The 19,721-nt window shown below is 40.3% G+C and overlaps 1 protein-coding gene across 5 annotated transcripts in view; it reads left to right on the forward strand.

The window, feature by feature from the left end:
- Window positions 1–19,721, forward strand: part of dlgap2a (discs, large (Drosophila) homolog-associated protein 2a) — a 162,805-nt gene that overhangs the window by 9,358 nt on the left and 133,726 nt on the right. For all 5 annotated transcript variants that reach the window (XM_085766848.1, XM_085766849.1, XM_085766852.1 and 2 more), the window contains exon 4: window positions 281–328. In XM_085766848.1, coding sequence (XP_085622974.1) covers window positions 281–328 — 48 coding nt within the window. The remainder of the gene's footprint in view (window positions 1–280; window positions 329–19,721) is intronic.

Consider the following 19,721-nt stretch of genomic DNA (forward strand, 5'->3'; position numbering starts at 1 on the left):
TTGCTGGCTGTGCATTTTATGCATAGTGTCTTACCTCCTCCTTCCACTTTACCAGTGTGATTCTTACAATACACCTGTTCTTCTTAGTTGCTGGGATATGTTATCTAACGTTAAAATGTTTCATGTTTCTTCTCATGGAACCTGAGAAATACATGGAAATCATCACTGTGTGGCCAACGCTTATTACACACATCAGAGGGAGGGAGAAAAAATAAAGGGGGGGGGGGGGGGCAGCTGTTGCAAATTTGTGATGATGACAGGCTTCTTCACATCATTGCAGGTGTGAAGAGGTTGCTGATGAAATTGAAGAGCAGGGAGATATACTCAGGTACCTGGCTGCAGTCCTCACAATTATGACTTCTTCTACCTCTCTTTTTTGGCAACTCAACCTCTCTAACCTCTCGACTGCAATGAGACCGCATGCACATGGGCTCCGCCGCTCCATCCATCCCACTAACAAAACCACACCAACACTGCTCCAGCGCACATCGGCTACACGGCGGCTCACTCATTTATCAGAATCATGATCATTTTTTTGTCATCTTAAAAAGATCACCCCCCCTGTGGTGATCTCAGTCCACTGTTTTACGCTTTGGCTTTTGTTCTAGAAATAGCGCCATACTTAGACAGCTACGTTGCTCAGATACATGATGAGAGAGATCCTTTGCAGGTGTGAGACTCATGCTGAAGAGAACGGCAAGGGCACAGCAACCTTGGTGATGAAGAGATACTTGGAAACTAGTCATGAGTTGCTGGAGGTTGGAACTCCCAGTTACAGCTGATAAGTGCGCGGCATCTTGTAGCGTGAAATTAATGTTTGATGGAGCATAAAGACAAGATTATCTGCATTTAGGCAGATAAGGGACTTGACAAACCTGTAAATCAGCAACTTCAGTGTTATTTTCATTGTAGAAGTTCTGTAAGCCAGTCTCGGACCAAATTTTAATCCAATACATGTTATTCATCCCTCTATTCAATGAGCTGTCAGAAAGGTGGGGTTTGCTGTTATAGAACAATCCTCTTTCTTATGCCAGGGAAGTTCAATCAGTTACAGGAAAGTGCATTCAGAGCTTTAACAAAAATGTCGGCTCAAGTTTTGGTGGAATATTTTGTAGGACTTAACATTCCCAACAGGTTGAGTTGCTGCATGTTTAGTTGAGGTGGCTGGCAACAGCACATGAATATGGAGGACCCAGGGGTGCACCTCTCAACTGGACTCAGAGCAAGGTGTTCTGGACACTGACTAAAATAACCTTATAATAACCTTATGAATATGAATGTCTCAAGCTCCAAAACTTTTCCAGGGTGATTTTAGCAGATGCAAGTCTGGGATAGGACACCATCCGTTTATTAACTTCATGATGTCAGTGCCTTTGTATGGGTATATGTTAGTGTGTAGTGGGCTATGCTGTGTGCATGTGACAGCAGCATCACTGCAGTTGCTTACAAATCCTATTTCATCTTGACAAACATTGCTCCTCTCTGAAAATATCTTAAGTAAGTGATATATTGTGCTGTCAAGGCAACAGAATACATGGCAACTCTCAGGCATACTCATCAGCGGTGACAACAGACCTCTGACTTTGTCAAAAGTTCACAGACAATCATTCAGCCGCCAGCACCATCTCCAGCACAGGCATCAGCTTTTGCTGAGTAACTTCAGTGAGGCACGGCTGCTTAACAACCTCAGTGCCCCCAGTAGTTTCTGTATTCATAATGCCTACCTTGGCATCCTGTTCCCATGGCAACCCAGCTTGTGCATGTCACTAGATGCGTTGTGTCCATTCTTAATAAGCATCGCTCCTTTCCATTGACTGGATAATGTAGGGTTGTTGTATTTGCATATGTTAAGCAGATGGCATAAATTAACACCGGCACTGGATGAGGATGTTTATTGGAGAGTACAGTGGTGTTGACTAGAGCTGGAGTCAGCTTTAGGATTGACATAAACTGAGAAAGTGAGTGTAGGAGAGGGTGGAGTAAGATGTATCGTGCATCTGGAAAATTACCATCAATGAAAAGAAACGGAGAGGCTGGTTTCTACCACTGGTGCATATGATTGCGATGCTGCATTGTGTGTTTGCATATGTGTCCATGCCCGTGTGCATGTGCTCTGCTGTACTGTACTCTCACAAGCGAGGGGCGCCCTCTCCTGGGCAGTTACCTACTAATCCACCTCCTCCTCAGAAACAGGGAAACAGAAGAGAAGGGAGACGCGAGTCCCCCTTCTCTTTGGTTTCCTGATTCGAAAGCTTGTGCATAGAAACTGGAGGGATGAGGCTTATCGTAATCTTACACTCACTCTTTCTTATCAGTGTGTCCCTCTGCTCCCAATGTACTCTGTAAGTGGAACCCTTTTTGCTTATGAACACTTGGCATCTCTATGCCACAAATTCGCAGACCATTCCTATTTATAGACAGTAATTAGTATGTGAATATTTCACCATTTTGTTTCCATTTTTCATGTCCATGCTTAATTATCTGGCATCCTATTATCACCTATTTCTATCTTTAGTTCAGAACCAATCTCCTGCCTTAAAGCAGAAGTAAGTGATATATTTGTGTTAATATAAGTCTTAAATAGTTATATCTTCCGACAGCAATCACTTACATAGAGTGTTTGGACTGAAACACGGGTCTCTCAGTCACTCTGCTCTGCTCTGAGCCGAGGAGAAAACATTTATCGTATCCTACAGTTTTTATCCAATGAGGAGAGAGAACGGCATGCAGGGCTGTGTGTGCAGCCAAGGGACGCCGTGAATGTGGTGACGTAGGGACGAGGACTGTTATGGTGCGTTCAAGGAAACTCGTAACTCGTGTTTTTCCGACCTGTGAAGTCGTACCAGTTCGATCTGGTACGAGTTCACGGGTCGGAAGTTACGAGTGGTCGTTATAGTGACTTTCACAGGTAAAACAGGTCGGAAAAACACGAGTGGGTTGCCTGGAACGCTACAAAGTCGTAAGTTGTGACTTGAAGCTGTAATTTACTGTTTCAAAAGCCTACCTGGAACGCAGCATTAGCCAAAACGACCGGATCGCTTACTTCTGCTTTAATATTGGAAAAAAAAAATACTTTAACCAGTAATTTCCACTTATGTAATTCACATGACCCTAATATTTGACTGAAACATAATGATACTGAAAGCATGTTCACATTCACTTAATGAGCAGCAGGGAAGTGTTAATATGAGCAATTAGGTTTAGACCTTAAGTTCCATATTGCTTACTGTATGTTGTTACACCATCAGCACCGGGGTACTATAAGGAGACATGCTGACTGTTGCATTCTGGGAAACCCTTCTATCATCCTCTGCAGTATTTGGACACTTCTTTTTTGCATTCATGGCCTTGTATCCTCATCGATTTTTCCTCCCCTGAGTCTCACAACCCACCTCTAACAGTATCACACACACACACAAGCACACACATTCCCATTACACTTTGCTTCAATTTACAATCCCCATGAGTTGTTCTTCACGTAGAGGTAAGTGTACCTACAGTAGTGTTGCTGTTTGTCTTTCACTTTACAGTACACTAATATTGGAGAATGTCACCATTAGTAAACATTCGTATCACTTTGTAAATGGTGGAGCAAGGAAAGTCTACAATTGCTGCCATTGCTTGTATTATACATGAGAAAAACAAAAACTGCTTTTAAATTGAATTTGATCAACAACAGATCAAATGATGGAGAGCTCAGGGAGAGCTGTAAAAGAAAGAAATATCATCAACAGTATGAAAGTGTTAGTGTCATACCATCATGACATTTGAAGAGCTCAAAGTTCAATTACCGTCTCGGTAACACTTTACTTGATGCCTATCTCTATAACGCATTATGACCATACTTATGAGTTGTAATGCAGTTATGGCACTGTATAACTATAGTTATAAACACTTATAAATGATCATAATGCTTTATAACAATAATCATAACACACTATAAAGCATTTTATCATGACTTATAAGGTCAGGTATAATAATACGTTATAATTGTTCATAACTTGCTAACAATGCCCACATCAGTAATGCATTATAAATATAGTTATAGTGTGTTATACTTGTCTTATAAACGTGTATAACTATCACAAGCATAACACATTATAGAGCATTTTATAATGGCTCATAAGGTCAAGTATTATAATAGAGTTATAATGCTCTATAATGTGTTTTGCTTATTGTTATAAAGTCTTATGATCATTTATAAGTGTTTATAATGATAGTTATACACGTCTATCAGACAATTATAACACATTATAACTATATTTATAATGCATTATCGATGTGGGCATTGAGTTAGTAACAATTACAATGTATTATAATAGCTGACTTTAGTAGTCATGATGAAATGATTTATAGTGTGTTATAGTTATTGTTCTAAAGGTGGTCACTTACGAGTGTTTATAACTATAGTTATACAGTGCTATAACTGCATTATAATTTATTATAAGTAATGGTTATAATGCGTTATAGAGATAGGCGTCAAGTAAAGTGTTACCAATGTCTAAACGGACACAGAAGAAATCGTGCAGGTTTACATGGTTCGAGTTCAACTCCCAAAAACGATCTTCAGTTAGCTAATTTCACCCTTTTTGCTGTGTGTTTTGTGTCAACTTAATGTAGAAGGGTTTGTCTGAGGACGTGTTGCTGTGGAAACAAGTTGGCCAGGAGAACTGGGGGGGGAGGGGGTTATTTAGAAGGCAACAGAGGTTTTTTTTAAAAAGATGAAAATCATAACATGATGTTGGAGAAAAGGGCTTTAAAGCCCTCGCAAAAAACTTCACAACATTTCAAGTTTGGATTGGAAGTTCTTAACTTCTTAAGAGCATCCTCAACCCCCTTGTTTCCTCAGTCTGTGAAGTTTCTCTCTTGTCCTCATCCACAGACAACTCAATCCCCTGAACAACAATGGCTCCTCTCTTTACCTTATTTAGCCTCTGTCCTGAATCACAGCACGTCCATCTTAATGCTTCATGTCCTGCCTCAGCCTCCTCATCCTGCTGTGTATCTGTCCGAGAAGAGAGTGAATGAGCAGCTGCTCTATTAGCTTGCGTAATTAACGGGCGAGCTGTTGCGTACCATCTCAGTGTGTCCAGCCTGCTTTTGTGAAGAATGTGACCACATGCACAATGCACACAGACTCGCATGCTCTCAGTCGGTCAATGCACATGTGCTCAATGTGTCCTCCAGCGCAAAGCAGGACAGACAGGGGAGTCTGTCTCTTTCTGATCGTTCTTAGAGGCCTTGATGCCAACTCTGGCTCTTCATAGCCGCTCACCAGAAGGGACACCTAGAGAGAAAGACATAGACTGCTTTAGAAAGATTCAAGGCATAAACAAGATGAATGGACTGTATCTGCAGGAGAGGGAATGATGATGATGATGAAAACAAGACAGAAAGATGAGAGAATGAGTGAGAGCTGACCAAGTAAAGTGAGGGGGGAAAGTGTGTGTGTGTGTGTGTGTGTGAGATGGCAGCCCCCAGGAGCTCATGTCTTCTAAACTCTCCACTGCTGTAGTTGATAATGAGTCCTGCACTATCTCTCTTCCTCAGCCATTAGCTACTTTCTACTGTACCCTGCACACCCCTCCTCCTGCTCTCTCTCTCCTCCTCTGCACTCCCTCCAACTCCGTACCCACTGAAGAGTTACAGGACTGGATCGCTTCGAGACACGGCCTCTTCCTCCAGGCCTCCATCTCTGTGCAACCAGACTGCCAAAGCACCAAATTGATCGTAAACAAAGATGACCCAGAGGAAACTCTGCAGTAGTTTTGAACATCTCCCATGCGTATCTGTAAAGTAGGACATGCTTATTATCAGGTAGCATGTTAGTAGTAGATGCTTGGTTTGTTAGTTGTTGAGTCCCTTTGCTGCCAGTGATGACAACATACTAGTTATCTTAGAATGTCATTAGATGTTGCTGTTTTGTTTTTTCTTTTTTACGAGCCGACAGTGTGAGCTGGTGTAGGCACTTTGTTAGAGATGAGGGAGAGACAGAGAGAGATTGAGAGTGTGGGTGCAGGCAGAGAGGGTGGCCAGCCGATGACTCTCTTTCTCTTTCAAACACAGACACCCTGTCATGTTGACGGAACATGGAAACAGTTATCATACCACAAGGGCTGGTGATTATTGATGATCTGAAAGACCAAAGCGACCAGATAACAGTGATGTGGGCTGGACCAATCAGCTGGCAGTGGTATTTGGCTGAAACTACCCATCAAGCCAGATGGACCCGCCTTTGTAGGAGAGACTGAGCAGATAGGATGCAGATGTAAGGCCTGATCAAGCAGCAAAGTTGCTTGGATGAGGGAAGGATTCAAGGGCGGTTAGAAGTTATGTCAAGTCGGGGTCAGTAGATTTATGACGAGGCAGTTTGATGCCCGCTGCGGGGCCAAAAAAATTCAGCAGTAATGCTGAGTTTCCATAGGAATGCTCACCCTATATCTGGCACATTTTACAATGTGTACCTCAGTGAGAATATTGTTGTGTTGTTTTCTAGGCGAGTGTGCTGCACACTAACCTGCACACAGATGTAATTTTGAGTGTGTGTGTTTCATCTCTCAGTGGGAACTCCTGTCACTGAACTACACAGCATCTGACTGGAGAACAGCTGGTCTCTGTGGACGGTCTGTCCCAGCTTGTCCCTGACATAATGAGCGAGCTGGGAGTAAGCTTTGATTTAAACGCTGAGTCACTCCGTTCCAAGCTGCTCATTAATAGATGAGTAACGGTGGCAGGAAGTGAAAGATGTGGAAGGTGGTCCTGTTGTTGTTGCTGTGTTGACAGACCTCTAATTTCCTTTAATCTTTTCTCTTTGCATCCTTTCACTCCGCTCCTCACTTCACCGGCATTCACGCACTCACACACACTTACGCACATGCTTTTTAATGTTAAACTCATCAGCAGACAATAAGTACACAGCCTATTCTTTTTTTTTTTTTGTGATCAATTTTTTATTTTGTTTTATTTCATTACAATTCCATTTATCCATTCCCCTTGACCCCACCCTTGTCCCGGGTCCTGGGGGTAACATTAGGTTAGGGTGATTACAGGGAAAAACAAAAACAACAAACAAACGAAAATAAATAAATAGTTATCAATAATTATCAAAAGTACATAGCAGACATATTCATGAAACAGAGAAAAACAAAACAAAACAAAACAAAACAAACCAAAAAAAAACAAAAAACAAAAAAAAAAAACACACAAGCCCATCAAAACAACGCTTTGACATTCTCAGCTGCCGCTTCTAGGTTATGTATAGCTTCTACCTTTGCCTTTTGGGCACGGGCACTGGAGATTTCTAGTGACAAAATTTCATAAAATGATAATTTCCACAGATACACATTTAAAACATGTGGTGGTTTCCATCTTTTTATCAACATCTTTTTAGCAGCAGTTAAACCTGCAAACAGTACTCTCTTCTTAAGAAATGATAAATTCAGAGGGGTGTCATCATTCAGAAGCAATATATGTGGTAAACAAGGTATATTTGTCTGAATTAAACGTGAGAGAAGATTCGAAATACTGAGCCAAAAGGAATAGACTCCAGGGCATTCCCACATCATGTGCATGTATGTGCCCAACACTTGGTGAGGACATAGTTGGCATAATGGGTTCTGGGTAATATGGATCTGGCAGCATCGTCTTGGGGATAGATAGAATCTTTGTATTAACTTATAATGAATTAACTGATGGTTGTGATTACGGGATGATAGGGAAATATTACTCCAGACTCTCTGCCAGTTGATGCTAAACCCGTAATCTTTAGTATCCATATTCCAGACGAGAACAATGCCTGCTGGTCCAGTTAATCTTCCTTGTAGCTCATTATATATATAAGACACAAAACCTTTTTCTTTAATCTTTGCAGTGTACAAAAGATGCATTAGGGGATGAATTAATAGTGTTTGATTCCATGGGACACCATATGTACGCATTGCTGTGCGCAGCTGTAAATAAAAAAAGAAAGAGGTGCCAGGCAAGTTATAAGTTTGTCTAAGTTCATGAAATGATCTAAGACTGTCTTCATTATACATATCGGACAGAGTATGAACTCCCTGGTTTTGCCAGGAGGAGAATATGATTGGTTTACCACCTATAAGCAATAAATTGTTTCTAAAGATTGGCGTATCTAAGTGCCACTTTGAATCCCATTTAGCTAATTTGACTATATTATTCCAAACTAAAATTGAGTTTGCGATAATTGGTCCAAATTTGTTCAGACAAAATTTTGGGGAGAGGCCTGAGAAAAGAACATCCTTAAGCATAAAGGGGGATACAATATGATGCTCTATATTCACCCAAGGTGTGTCTGCATTTGGGTCAAACCACCTTGATACAGATTTCAGCATAAAGGATAGGGAATACAATTCAAAATTAGGCACTGAGAGGCCTCCTAAGGTCTTACTCTTCTGAAGCGTAGGCCTACTGATTCTTGGGTGCTGGTTTTGCCATATAAATTTAAATACCAACCCTTGTATCTTCTCCCAAAAACCAGCTGGTGGGGGTAAATGTAACATATTTGCATAAAAATTAACCTTGGGAAGAATATGGGACTTAACCACTGATATTCGAGTAGAGAAGGAAATTGATAGTGCAGACCATCTGTTTAGTTCATCAGATATTGAATTCTTTAGGCGCTTATAATTTTTAGAAACAATTTTTTCAAGAGATGGATATATGTCGATTCCAAGATACTTAAAATGTGTGGCTACTGGGATCCCCGCATCCAACTGCAGGTTGTTCATAGCGGCATTTAAAGGAAGCAGAGAGGACTTGCTCAGATTTATCTTGTGTCCAGATATTAAACTGAAATTATGGAAAATCTTCAATGCGGCAGGAAGGGAAGACAGCACATCATTAAGAAATAATAATAAATCATCCGCATACAGAGAGGTCTTATGATAAGTTCTGCACACTGATATTGGCTTTACCTCATCTGAATTTCTGATTTTTTGTGCTAGGGGTTCCAGAGATAATGTGAACAACAGCGCAGAGACTGGACACCCTTGGCGAGCTCCTCTTTCTATAATAAACGGAGTAGAGCTTTGTTTAGATGTAATGACCACAGCAGTTGGATTACAGTACAACGTTTTTAGCATGCCAATGAAATTGTCACCAAAGCCCATAGTTTCCAGAGTATGCCACAGATATTCCCATTCGAGCCTGTCAAAGGCTTTTTCAGCATCTACTGAAAGCACTGCACAAGGTGAAGCCATATTAGTACCAGCATCAACAATATGTAAAAGACGTCTCATATTATCAGATGCATATCTTTGTTTAACAAAACCCGTTTGGTCGGGATGGACCAAAGTTGGCAAAACTGTCTCGAGCCTTTGAGCCAAGACCTTTGCATAAAGCTTTATATCTGCATTAAGCAGTGACAGCGGGCGGAAGCTGGAACATAAGGTGCTATCCTTGCCTCTTTTATGTAGCAAAGTGATGATAGCTGTATTTATATCTCTGTTGAAGGATCCCAAATTGATGGCTTGTTGAAACATTTCAAAAATAAATGGGCCCAAATCATCCCAAAATTTTAAATACAACTCAGGAGGGATTCCGTCCAGGCCTGGGGATTTGCCATGATTCATGCATTTAATTGCCTCATATAATTCATTAATTGTAAGTGGGGAATCTAATAAGTGTCTCTGCTCTTCTGATAATTTGGGTAAATTTAAGCCATCAAAAAAGGAAACAAGATCATTTTTTGAAAAGGTTGCTTCAGAAGAGTACAGCTGTTGATAGAATAACTTAAATTCATGATTAATTTCCAGGGGATCATATATCACTTCACCCTCTCTGTTTTGGATTGCGACAATGTCTGCTTTTTTATCATTACAGTGAATTTTTCTTGACAGAACAAAACTAGGTCTATTTCCATTTAAGTATTGAGTTTCTCTCGCTCTATGGATTAGAAACTCTGCTTTTCGCATAAGAAAAGTATTTAGTTCAGCCTTAACCTCCCCTAATTCTTTTTCCCTCTCTTGGTCGTGCTTGTTTTGTTGTTGGGATGTCAGAGATGCAAATCTAGTCTCCATCTTTGCTAGTTCTTGGAGATAAGTCCGATTACGTGCTGATGCAAATGAGATTGTACAGTTACGGATACTTCCTTTAATTGCATCCCATAAAAATCTTACATCGAGCACTGAATTCTTATTAATACTTATAAATGCATTAAGCTCTGATTTAAGATGCTCACAGAAATTAGCATCCTGTAACAGGGTTAAATTAAATTTCCACCTTAAAGCACGTTTTGGGTAATTCACAAATACTAATTCACACTTGTTGGCATGATGGTCAGATAAAGATGTATAGACTATCTCCGCTTTTCTGACCCAGCGAGACGCATTAGGAGTTGCCAAAATATAGTCTATTCTTGAATATGTTCTGTGTCTCGCAGAAAAAAAAGTATATTGTTTTATATGAGGGTTAAAAGTTCTCCAAACATCAATAAGGGAAAAGGTGTCTACCATTTTTCTCAGAGTTAAGTTGGCTGCACTCTGAGCAACCTGCCCTCCAGACCTATCGATAGAGTGATCAAGCACTGCGTTCATATCACTACCTAAAATAATTAAGCAGTCTGAAAGGTCTTGTAACTTCTTTGTCAATTGTGCATAAAATGAGGGGTCAAAGATGTTGGGAGCGTAGGCTGATATAAATGCCATCTTTTTATCAGCAAAAGTGCCTTTAATATAGGAAATTCTACCAACAGAGTCATTTCCTTGCTCATCTATATTAAAATTAAAAGTCTTGCGCATTAGAATCATCACTCCCTTTGTCCTATTGAAGGAATGAGAAGAAGAAACAACATCATATTTACTGTTGTCTAATCTACCTATATCTGATGACAGTATATGAGTTTCTTGAAGCAGAGCAATATCAATTCCTTTCCTATCTAGAAATTCAATGCAACTTGTATATTTAGTGCTCTTATTGATACCCTGTACATTCCAGGAAAGTATTGAGAGTTTCAACATTTGAAAGTTATATTATCATAGTGGGCAAAAAAAAAACATATGAACACATGATGCGAAAAAAAAAAAAAGAGGGAAAAAATAAATAAATAAATAAAAAGGGGGGAAAAAGAAAAGGGGAAAAAAAAAAAAAAAAGAAACGTGCAGGAAATAATTACAAAAACTTGTTACCCCAGAGAAACCCATCCTCATATCGGCTTCATCCCTCCAGCCCCACCCCCCTCCCTCCTCCCCCCAGGAAGACGGTCCCGTGAACACGAGACCCTCTTCAGGTTTCCTAATCTCGGCCTTATGCGAGAGTTGTGGCATGGGGGCCGCAGTCGGCAGCACCCTCCAATAATGGCGCCCTGTTTCATTCATTCATTACTACCAGTGCCACTCAGTAGGGAGAAAAAAAAATAAAAAATAAAATAAAATAAAATAAAATAAAAATTAAAAAAAAAAAGGGGGAGAAAGGGAAAAGGAAAAAAAAAAGAAAGAAAAAGGGGGATTCTTAATATAGGCTATTATTCTTGAACAGAAAACGTTCACCCCAAAATAAAAAATAAAAAAATAAATAAAAAAGTAAAGATGAGGGGCACATTGAGTCACAATGAGGGCATTCTAGAATATCAGTCCTCCAGTCACCATACTAAATCTACAGTCTATATTTTCCCGTGTGAGCTTGACAGACCTGTGGTTGCAGCTACCAGGTGGGCGTCATCTATCCCTCAGCCGTCTGGCGGGGACTCCTGTCCAACGTGGGCTCGATTACAGTTCTGTAGAAGTCCATCGCCTCCGATGTATTCACAAAGACATGTGTCTTGTTGCCAAAAGTGATGAGCAGCTTAGCTGGATACGCCACTCCATACCGTATGCCTGTCTTCCGTAGCAGAGCCCTGATCTCGTCAAAGACAGCCTGTTGTTTCCGTTGGTCTGCTGTTAGATCCGGGAAGATGCTGATCTTGTGTCCTCTGTACTTTAACCCATCTGGTTGCTTTCTCCTTTCCGTTGCCAGCCGGATGATACGCTGCCTCACTTCGAAGCTATACAGCCGTATAATCATGCAGCGTGAGACCTTGTCCCTGCCGCCGATGCGGTGGGCGATGTTGGCCGGTGGTAGTGGACCGAAGTCCACTTGATCAAACAGCTCGCGCAGCATGTCGTTCACAAACGAAGTGGGTCTGCCTTGTTCTATTTCCTCCGGTAATCCGAGTATTCTCAGATTAAATTTTCGGCTGTGGTTTTCAAGAGATTCAGCTTTCTGTTTCAATAAAGAAACTTCCGCAGCCAGCGTTTTGTTCTCGTTCTCCAGTTTTAACAGCCTTGTTTCAGCCTCATTCGCCGCAGCTTCCAGTGAGTCAACTTTATCGAGGCAGGATGTTACTTTTAGCTGAATCTTGCTCAATTCGTCCCGAATGGGCTTTAAATTAGTTTCCAGCCCTGTCGCTATTTCTTCGCGCACTATTGCTCTCATGAGTGCAGCGAGCTCAGCGTTCTCCATTACAAACTTTGTTTGTTGACGCGTTCCCGGCATTCAGCAGAGTTCAGACACAGTCAAAAGTGTGCGATTACTTGTTGTATCTTAATAAATTGACTGAGGTAACTGGAGGTTCAATTAAGAGATATTAGAAGGATTACCGCGACATGCGGTCTGAGGACGCTCACTCCATGCCACCGGAAACCGGAAGCCTATTCTATACATTTTTGCTAATGGGAAACGTGGATGGTCCATTTGCTGAAGACCTTCATCCAGACTCTCTTAGCTACAGCTTTAGTTCTGCATTAGGAGCAGTGATCACTCTGGAAGTGGGAGCAGGGAGCACCTCCCCTCCATATATGCTGAAACAGTAAATGACTGTGATGCAAAGGGGGATGGAAACACAAAAGTAATGATGCAGCGTAAATGGAATACAGATACTTGGGAAAGACAACGCGTGTTGTTAAAGTGGGTACATGTGATGGTTTTAAATGCTCACATTGCTGATATACTGTAAGGTGCGGTGATGATCTCCATACTCAGTCTTTAATAACCATCTCAGCCATTAAATAAAATACCAAACGTTTAATAGCAGCTGTATTTTTGATGTTGCTGTGGGTTGTTTCACAGATTCAGAACTGTTGATGTCAGCTGTTGAGGAAGATCCTGTGATGGAGTCAAAAGCTCCAGAACAGATATAGAAGTTCGATATTGCTTTGTTATTTAGGGTTTGCAAAGCCAAGAGTAAAAGTTCAGCAGTTTGTAAGTAATGCTTGTGTTGGCTCATGAAACCCTTACCTCTTGTTGTTATAATCAGGATGTAGTATCTCCATTCTTTGTTTCTTTCAAGTTTTGTGAAGATTGGCACCATTCTTGCTTTATTTTGTCTTTTTAAAAACTGTTGGTCTGTGTTTGGTTGATGCTACAATGGCTCACATTACAATATGCATCACTGCATGCACGTGTGGTACATTTGAGAGGTAGAGTGAGAGAAAGTGAAAGGGGGCAGAGGCATTTTTTCCTCCCATGAGGAAATTGAGGGGAGAGCTCTGGCCCACTCCCTGCATGTTAATACAAGTTGCGTCCATGGAATATCTAGATAAAATTGGGGTTGCAAGGTGACAGAGCAGGGTGATTGTAAAAGCTCATCTGAAATCTGTAGAGTAGTTGACCAGCCGGATAGTCCAAACAAAGTCAGGCAATATTCAGGCTCGGGTGTGTGTGCACATCTGTGAGTGTGTGCATGACAGTGATAGTGAGAAATAGCGAGCTGTCTGCTCTGCTCTAATGGTCTAATGCTCAGCTCAGACTTTCACCGTTTGTGTATAGTTTCATCCTAAACTGTACACGTTAGAAATGTTTTCTGTCAGCATGAAGAAGCTAGAAACATTGTTCCAATAAACAAAACAATAACTTGTCTCTGAGGCCTGGGTGTTTATAAGATCTGTTTATAGTTCCTCAGTAAGCATGAAATATAGACTGCCTCACAGACTTGAATGTGGAATGTATTTGTTCAGTATTATGCATTATGCACAACCTTATGCACGTGTGACAGCCAGCTTACTGCAGCTCATAATTAATGTCTGTAGCAGCAAATAATGTTGGTTTTCATGAGTTTTTTTGCAGTGGCACTCTTTTGTCTGAGTATGACGCCTCTGTTTCCCCCTCTCATTGTAATTCCTTTCGCAGTCGTCCAGTGGAATACAGTTGTGACTCTGTATTGATTTTCCATAGGTTGACATTTTGGCATTTCTGAAGCACAGAGCGCACATTTTAACTAAAGTCCTCTCTTTCTTTATAGGTCAGTTGTAAGTGTGTAATGTCCCATTTTTCTCCTATAACAGTTTCAGAGCAAAATGCTTATGAGCTGCCTATACAGGCTTTTTTACTCTATCTATCTATCTATCTATCTATCTATCTATCTATCTATCTATCTATCTATCTATCTATCTATCTATCTATCTATCTATCTATCTATCTATCTATCTATCTATCTATCTATCTATCTATCTATCTATCTATCTATCTATCTATCTATCTATCTATCTAATCTCTGAATAACTGCTGCCTACTAGCAGTCAGAGTTTTAAATGCAACACAAAAATGAACCATTGCCGTCAATGTTTGCATAGACTGTAAATTGCTAAATAAAAATCGATACAGTGCCTTTCAATATCGATACAGTATTGCGAAACGAAACGTGTATCGATATTTTCTCACACCCCCCCCCTGCTATCTCATGAGCCGTTTACATTCAACTCTTAGTCGTAAAAGGAGTGTTGCTAACCAAACCTCCTCTGTTCCTCTTGTCCACCTTTCCCTCTGTTCTGTCTGGCTCCCCTGTTGTCCATGTAGTTGTTGTACCTGATGTTCTGAACATGTTTCTCCCACTGCAGCAATTAGACTAAAGTGACACCATTCATTTCAGCACTCATTATTAGCACACTGGCTATGCTGAATAGATGGTACCCATTTGGCAGCCTGGAGCTCTACGGCACCAGACAAGGAGAGTCTAACTGAGCTCCACCTGTTTGTCTGAACATGCTGCAGGCAAACACTTGAGTATCTTTTTTCTCTTTTATGTGCAGCAATTATTATTTCCCTTGTCTCCTCACATTTGTCATTGTCTTTGCAGTGCTCGCACAAGCACGCACATGCGCTAAGACATATCCACTGCCACTAAAAAGAAAAATATAGAGCGTGCAGAAGCCAATCTCAATACAAACATTTGTCTTACTGTTTGCACAGTTAGATGTTCAGGTGCTCAGAGGGAGATGATGACTCAAACTATCACTTCTTGAAAGAAACACAGCCAGTGTAGCAGTCTGCATAGCTCTTTCCACGGTAAAAAAAATATTTATTTCTTGTGTGCTAATGCTATGACAGATAACAGTGACCATGTCTGGTAACAGAATCAGTTTGTTTTCCACAGGAAGTGACATTATCTGTGAAGTGGCCATAGCCGGCGGGTCAGCAACCGGCTGTCTGGAGAGACTGGCTGTGATTTGATTAACCAGGATCACAGCCAAAACAAGTCGAAAGCAGGAAGTCAAATACCAACAACGTGCTTTGTTATGACTTTGGTTTTCTGGCGTGCAGAAGAACCAAGTCTTCAAAATGAACAGGGCTGCAACTAACACGTATTGTATTCTAATGTCCACATGCCACTTATAGTCTTGATCTCAATCAATAGGTTATTTTCTTTGAGCCCAATGATTTATTTTGTCTCTAAAATCCCAAAATACTCAGTTTATAGTGACATAAAACAACAAATACTGACTTTGTAGAACAAGCAAGTGTCTTGTGTTTTGACTTTTAATTATTTAGTAGATAAATTGATCGTACTGTACCATACCGTATGATACCGTACTGCACTGTAGAATGTTGAACTTATTGTTTGACTCCTACCTGTCTTTGACTGTTCAGAATTGGTCCAGACTGTCTTCTCTAGATGCTACCATATGCACTTTCCACTCTCTGTTGCTTCTTTTGTCAGTCTGATCCCTCTGACCAGAAGGTTTTCTTTGGGTTTGTGCGTCAGGGCACCTGTCTCCACCAGACAGCCGAACCACAAGCTCTTAACGTCTTTCCTGTGCTGCCAAACGCCATTTGTTGAATATAATTGAATATGGTTATGCCTAGAGGGAGCAACAGACAAGGCCATTCCTCCACTGCTCATCCTTCAAAATTATAAACAGGAAAACAGCATGGAAATCTTCCCTCATACTGTCTATTGGCTTTCCTTCGGTTAATCGTCGTAGTTTGGTGATACGTGTGAGGACACAGAGAGTGAGACATGAGCTGCAGCTCTCTTTGAAGCTTCAACTGGCTCAGGTTTTTATTGTCGAGTGTAATTCAAAGAATTTCTTGCATTTTCTTCTTGATGTGTCATCAGTTACTCCTCTTTGTCAGAGGAAATTGTTGTTGCTGCAGTAAACCCTTTTTATTTCACAGTGTTGAAGTATTCTGAATACGAAAATAGTTTCTGATAAATTTTCTTTCAGTTGGCTAATCAGTTCTCTGACTGATTGTTTCAGCTCTGCAGCAGAGCATTGTGGGGAGTAACTGTCCAGTGTCACCCTTAGTGACTCCAGAGCGACTGTGTGCCAGATTGCAGCCTTTACGGAAAGAGTCAGACCTCCAACTGGGCAGATGATAAAAGACGACCGGTGTCAGCCTCATTCCCCAGCTCATCAGGATGATCCACTACTCAGGGTTAAAAGTTTAGTGTGTGTCTGAGTGTGTGTAAGAGAAAGTAACAAGAGCTGGGAGAGGAAGAGAAGTAAGTGTATAGGACTGATATAACCCAAACACCATGAAAATAACTAGTGGTAAACACTGTTAATCAGTGTTTACCACTAGTTATTTTCATGGTGTTTGGGTTTGGGTCAACTTGTGATTTCTTTTTCTTTTTTTTATCTCTCTCAAAAGATTGGAAAGGCTTTTATTTAGTCATGAACTATGTCTAAAAAATCTGTGTTTTTATGACAAGCAGCAGCATTTTCCTGTAAAGGTAAATGCAATCTGCATTAGTATTGCTATTGCGTGATCTTGTTTGAACACAGGAGATTAAAGAAGTGAATCTAAATTGAAGAGGTAGATCAAATCAAGACGTTCTCAAGGCAAATAAATGAGAAGAATAATGTCATGATGCTATCAGACAAAGAGTCATTTTAAGGGTTAGACTTTAAAATTATTGCCAGAAATGCTGCAATAGGACAAAAGTGTTTCTGATTTATAATCTAAACCAAAGTCAACATGAAGAGAGGACAGTCTAGATGTCAAGACTGATTTAGCACCTCTTTATAGTGTTGTTGAGGACACCAGTTACTCTGTCCCAAGCTCTCTGTAGATCAGAGGCCACACTGAACTTAATCAAATTGCATCAGTCAGTAAATCTACTCTGGTACCAGCTTGGTGTTTTATTCATGCAGTGGGAGAGGTTGTTGGGCTTATGTTAGCTACATCCAAAACTCAGTGAGATTCAGTATGAGGGACCCCTGCTGGGTCCGGTAGATGAACAAGCAAAATATGCATCAATGCTTTTGATATTATGACAACTGTAAAACAGGAAGTAAAACAGCCAAGTAGTGTTAACAGACAGCCGCTTGGTTTTTGTTTGTCATACATGAAATAAGATGTTCTGCACAATCCAAGACAAGAATAATACCAGGGAGTGCATGCATGCATAAACTAAAAATGCCTTCAACTCAACTCACTCAAAGTTTATTTATATAGCACATTTAAAAACAACCTTAGTTGCCCAAAGTGCTGCACAACGTACAAGTGCTAGCAATATAAATAAAACAACATAAATTATCAAACATAGATTAACAGTAAAATAGGGCAGTAAAAACAGTTAATAAGATAGGATAAAACAAATAAAAGCTATACTAAAAGATGAACATAAAAGCCTTCAGTCTTCATGTTGTAATCACAGCAGCAGCTCACACACTGAAACTTATTTCAGTGATGAAAAGATTGTACGAAGTGAGTAGAACTGATACCGTAAGTGTGCTTATGAATCTGCTGCTTTTCTTTTTAAGCTCTTTGTATCTCTTTATTATGTCAGTCTGAATCATTCTTGTGTGTTAACATAGCATACTCCTCTATCCTGCAACTTTCATTACATTTCATTGACAGTCAAGTTAAAGACACTGAAGGCAATGATGGGGAAAAAAGCCTGTTGTTTTTATCTGACATGGATGGAAAACTGGAGAGCTGTTGTTGTTGTTTTTTGGCTGCCTTAACAGCCAATGTATTCTGGCAGGGCAAAGTACACAATATAAGGCTCGGTTCTTTAAGTCCAAACATAATTGTATTACAGCCTGTTGAATCATTTGATGACAAAAACTGCTAACAGGTGGCATGTATGTAATGTTAACACTGACACACATTCCCCCAGATTCCCTCCAGATTTTTGAACAACACATTTATTTGCTCAAACAAGCCTCTGTAAAACTCTGTCAGAAGCCACCGATTTCAAAGCTGTCATCCAACAGAAAAAATGAAGGCTGCTGTAACACAATGTTATGTAGCAATAACACGTTTCTGAATAAAAGAGAAGAACTGAGTAGTTGTCAGATTCACTGATGGTTAACACTGACAATTTCAAGCATGTAGATAAAGAAGAAAATGAAAAGAAACTGAAAAGTTGGCTCTATTTAAATGGCATGGCAACTTCAGATCTAACACAGAACACTTGCCAGCACTGTATTTCATTTTTTGTTGGAACGAACAAGACTTTAGTAAACTTAGGTCAACAAACTCTTTAAGAATATTGGCAGATAGTGTAACCTTGTATAGCCTCAATGTGCAGAAACCAACACAGTTTTGTGGCAAAAAAGTTGGTTACGTTAGGCTACTTATTATTGATCCCCACCAACAGAAACTCATAGACAAAGCACATGCATGAGTAGTACCATGGCCTTACTGATTTGATATTCTCAGGGTGCATTAAAACTTCAACATTTCTGCTCTCAAATATATGCCCATATTTAGGTATAAGAAAGGTAAACACTCTCTTATGTTGGGCTTCAAACTACGGTTGCATTTCCAACAGTTTCCGAAAGGTGCCAACCAAAGACGAAAAACAATAATGAAGGACCATCCCTGCATATGTACTGTATGTTGCACTATTGCTCAGTAGCCACATTTCCTGGTTTTAGCTATGTTGGCAGTATGACTTCAGGCAGCCTGACTAGAATATATCAACAAATGCTGGAGGTGTTGCAGATTGCATTTTGTGCACCTCCCTGATCGATCAGACCGTGGATCCTCTGACTTTATGCCACCATGAGGTTTAAATCTGTGCTTCAAAGTTACATACTGTATCTTGATAACTGTTGGATTGGTTTTCCAGATAATCTGCCACAGATAATCAAGGTCCCTACATGATCCACACACAGACAATCAGAGTTTTCCTTCAGCATCACCATAAAGTTGGACACCTGTGATATTTTGTCAAATATCTTATTAACTGTCGGTTGGATTACCATGACATTTGGAACATACATTCATTTCCCGCAGGGAATAATTGGCCTTTCATCAAGCCGTGTAACCAGGTCAAATTTGTATTTGCTAATACTTTGTTCTATAAACAAATCCCTTCAAAACCAATAAGAGTCATATTAGCCTTTATATTTTGTGTTTAAGCAGCATATCTTTCAAACATCGACATGCTAGAATTGTCACTGTGAGAGCGTTATTATGCTGCATTTAGCTTAAGGCGAGACACTACAGGCAAAAACACTGTTTTTTCATGCACTGATCAATTTTGAGATGTTAGG

The sequence above is a fragment of the Trachurus japonicus genome, chromosome 22 (genome assembly GCF_045865225.1).
Source record: "Trachurus japonicus isolate A0001 chromosome 22, Traja_1.0".
Lineage (NCBI taxonomy): Eukaryota > Metazoa > Chordata > Actinopteri > Carangiformes > Carangidae > Trachurus > Trachurus japonicus.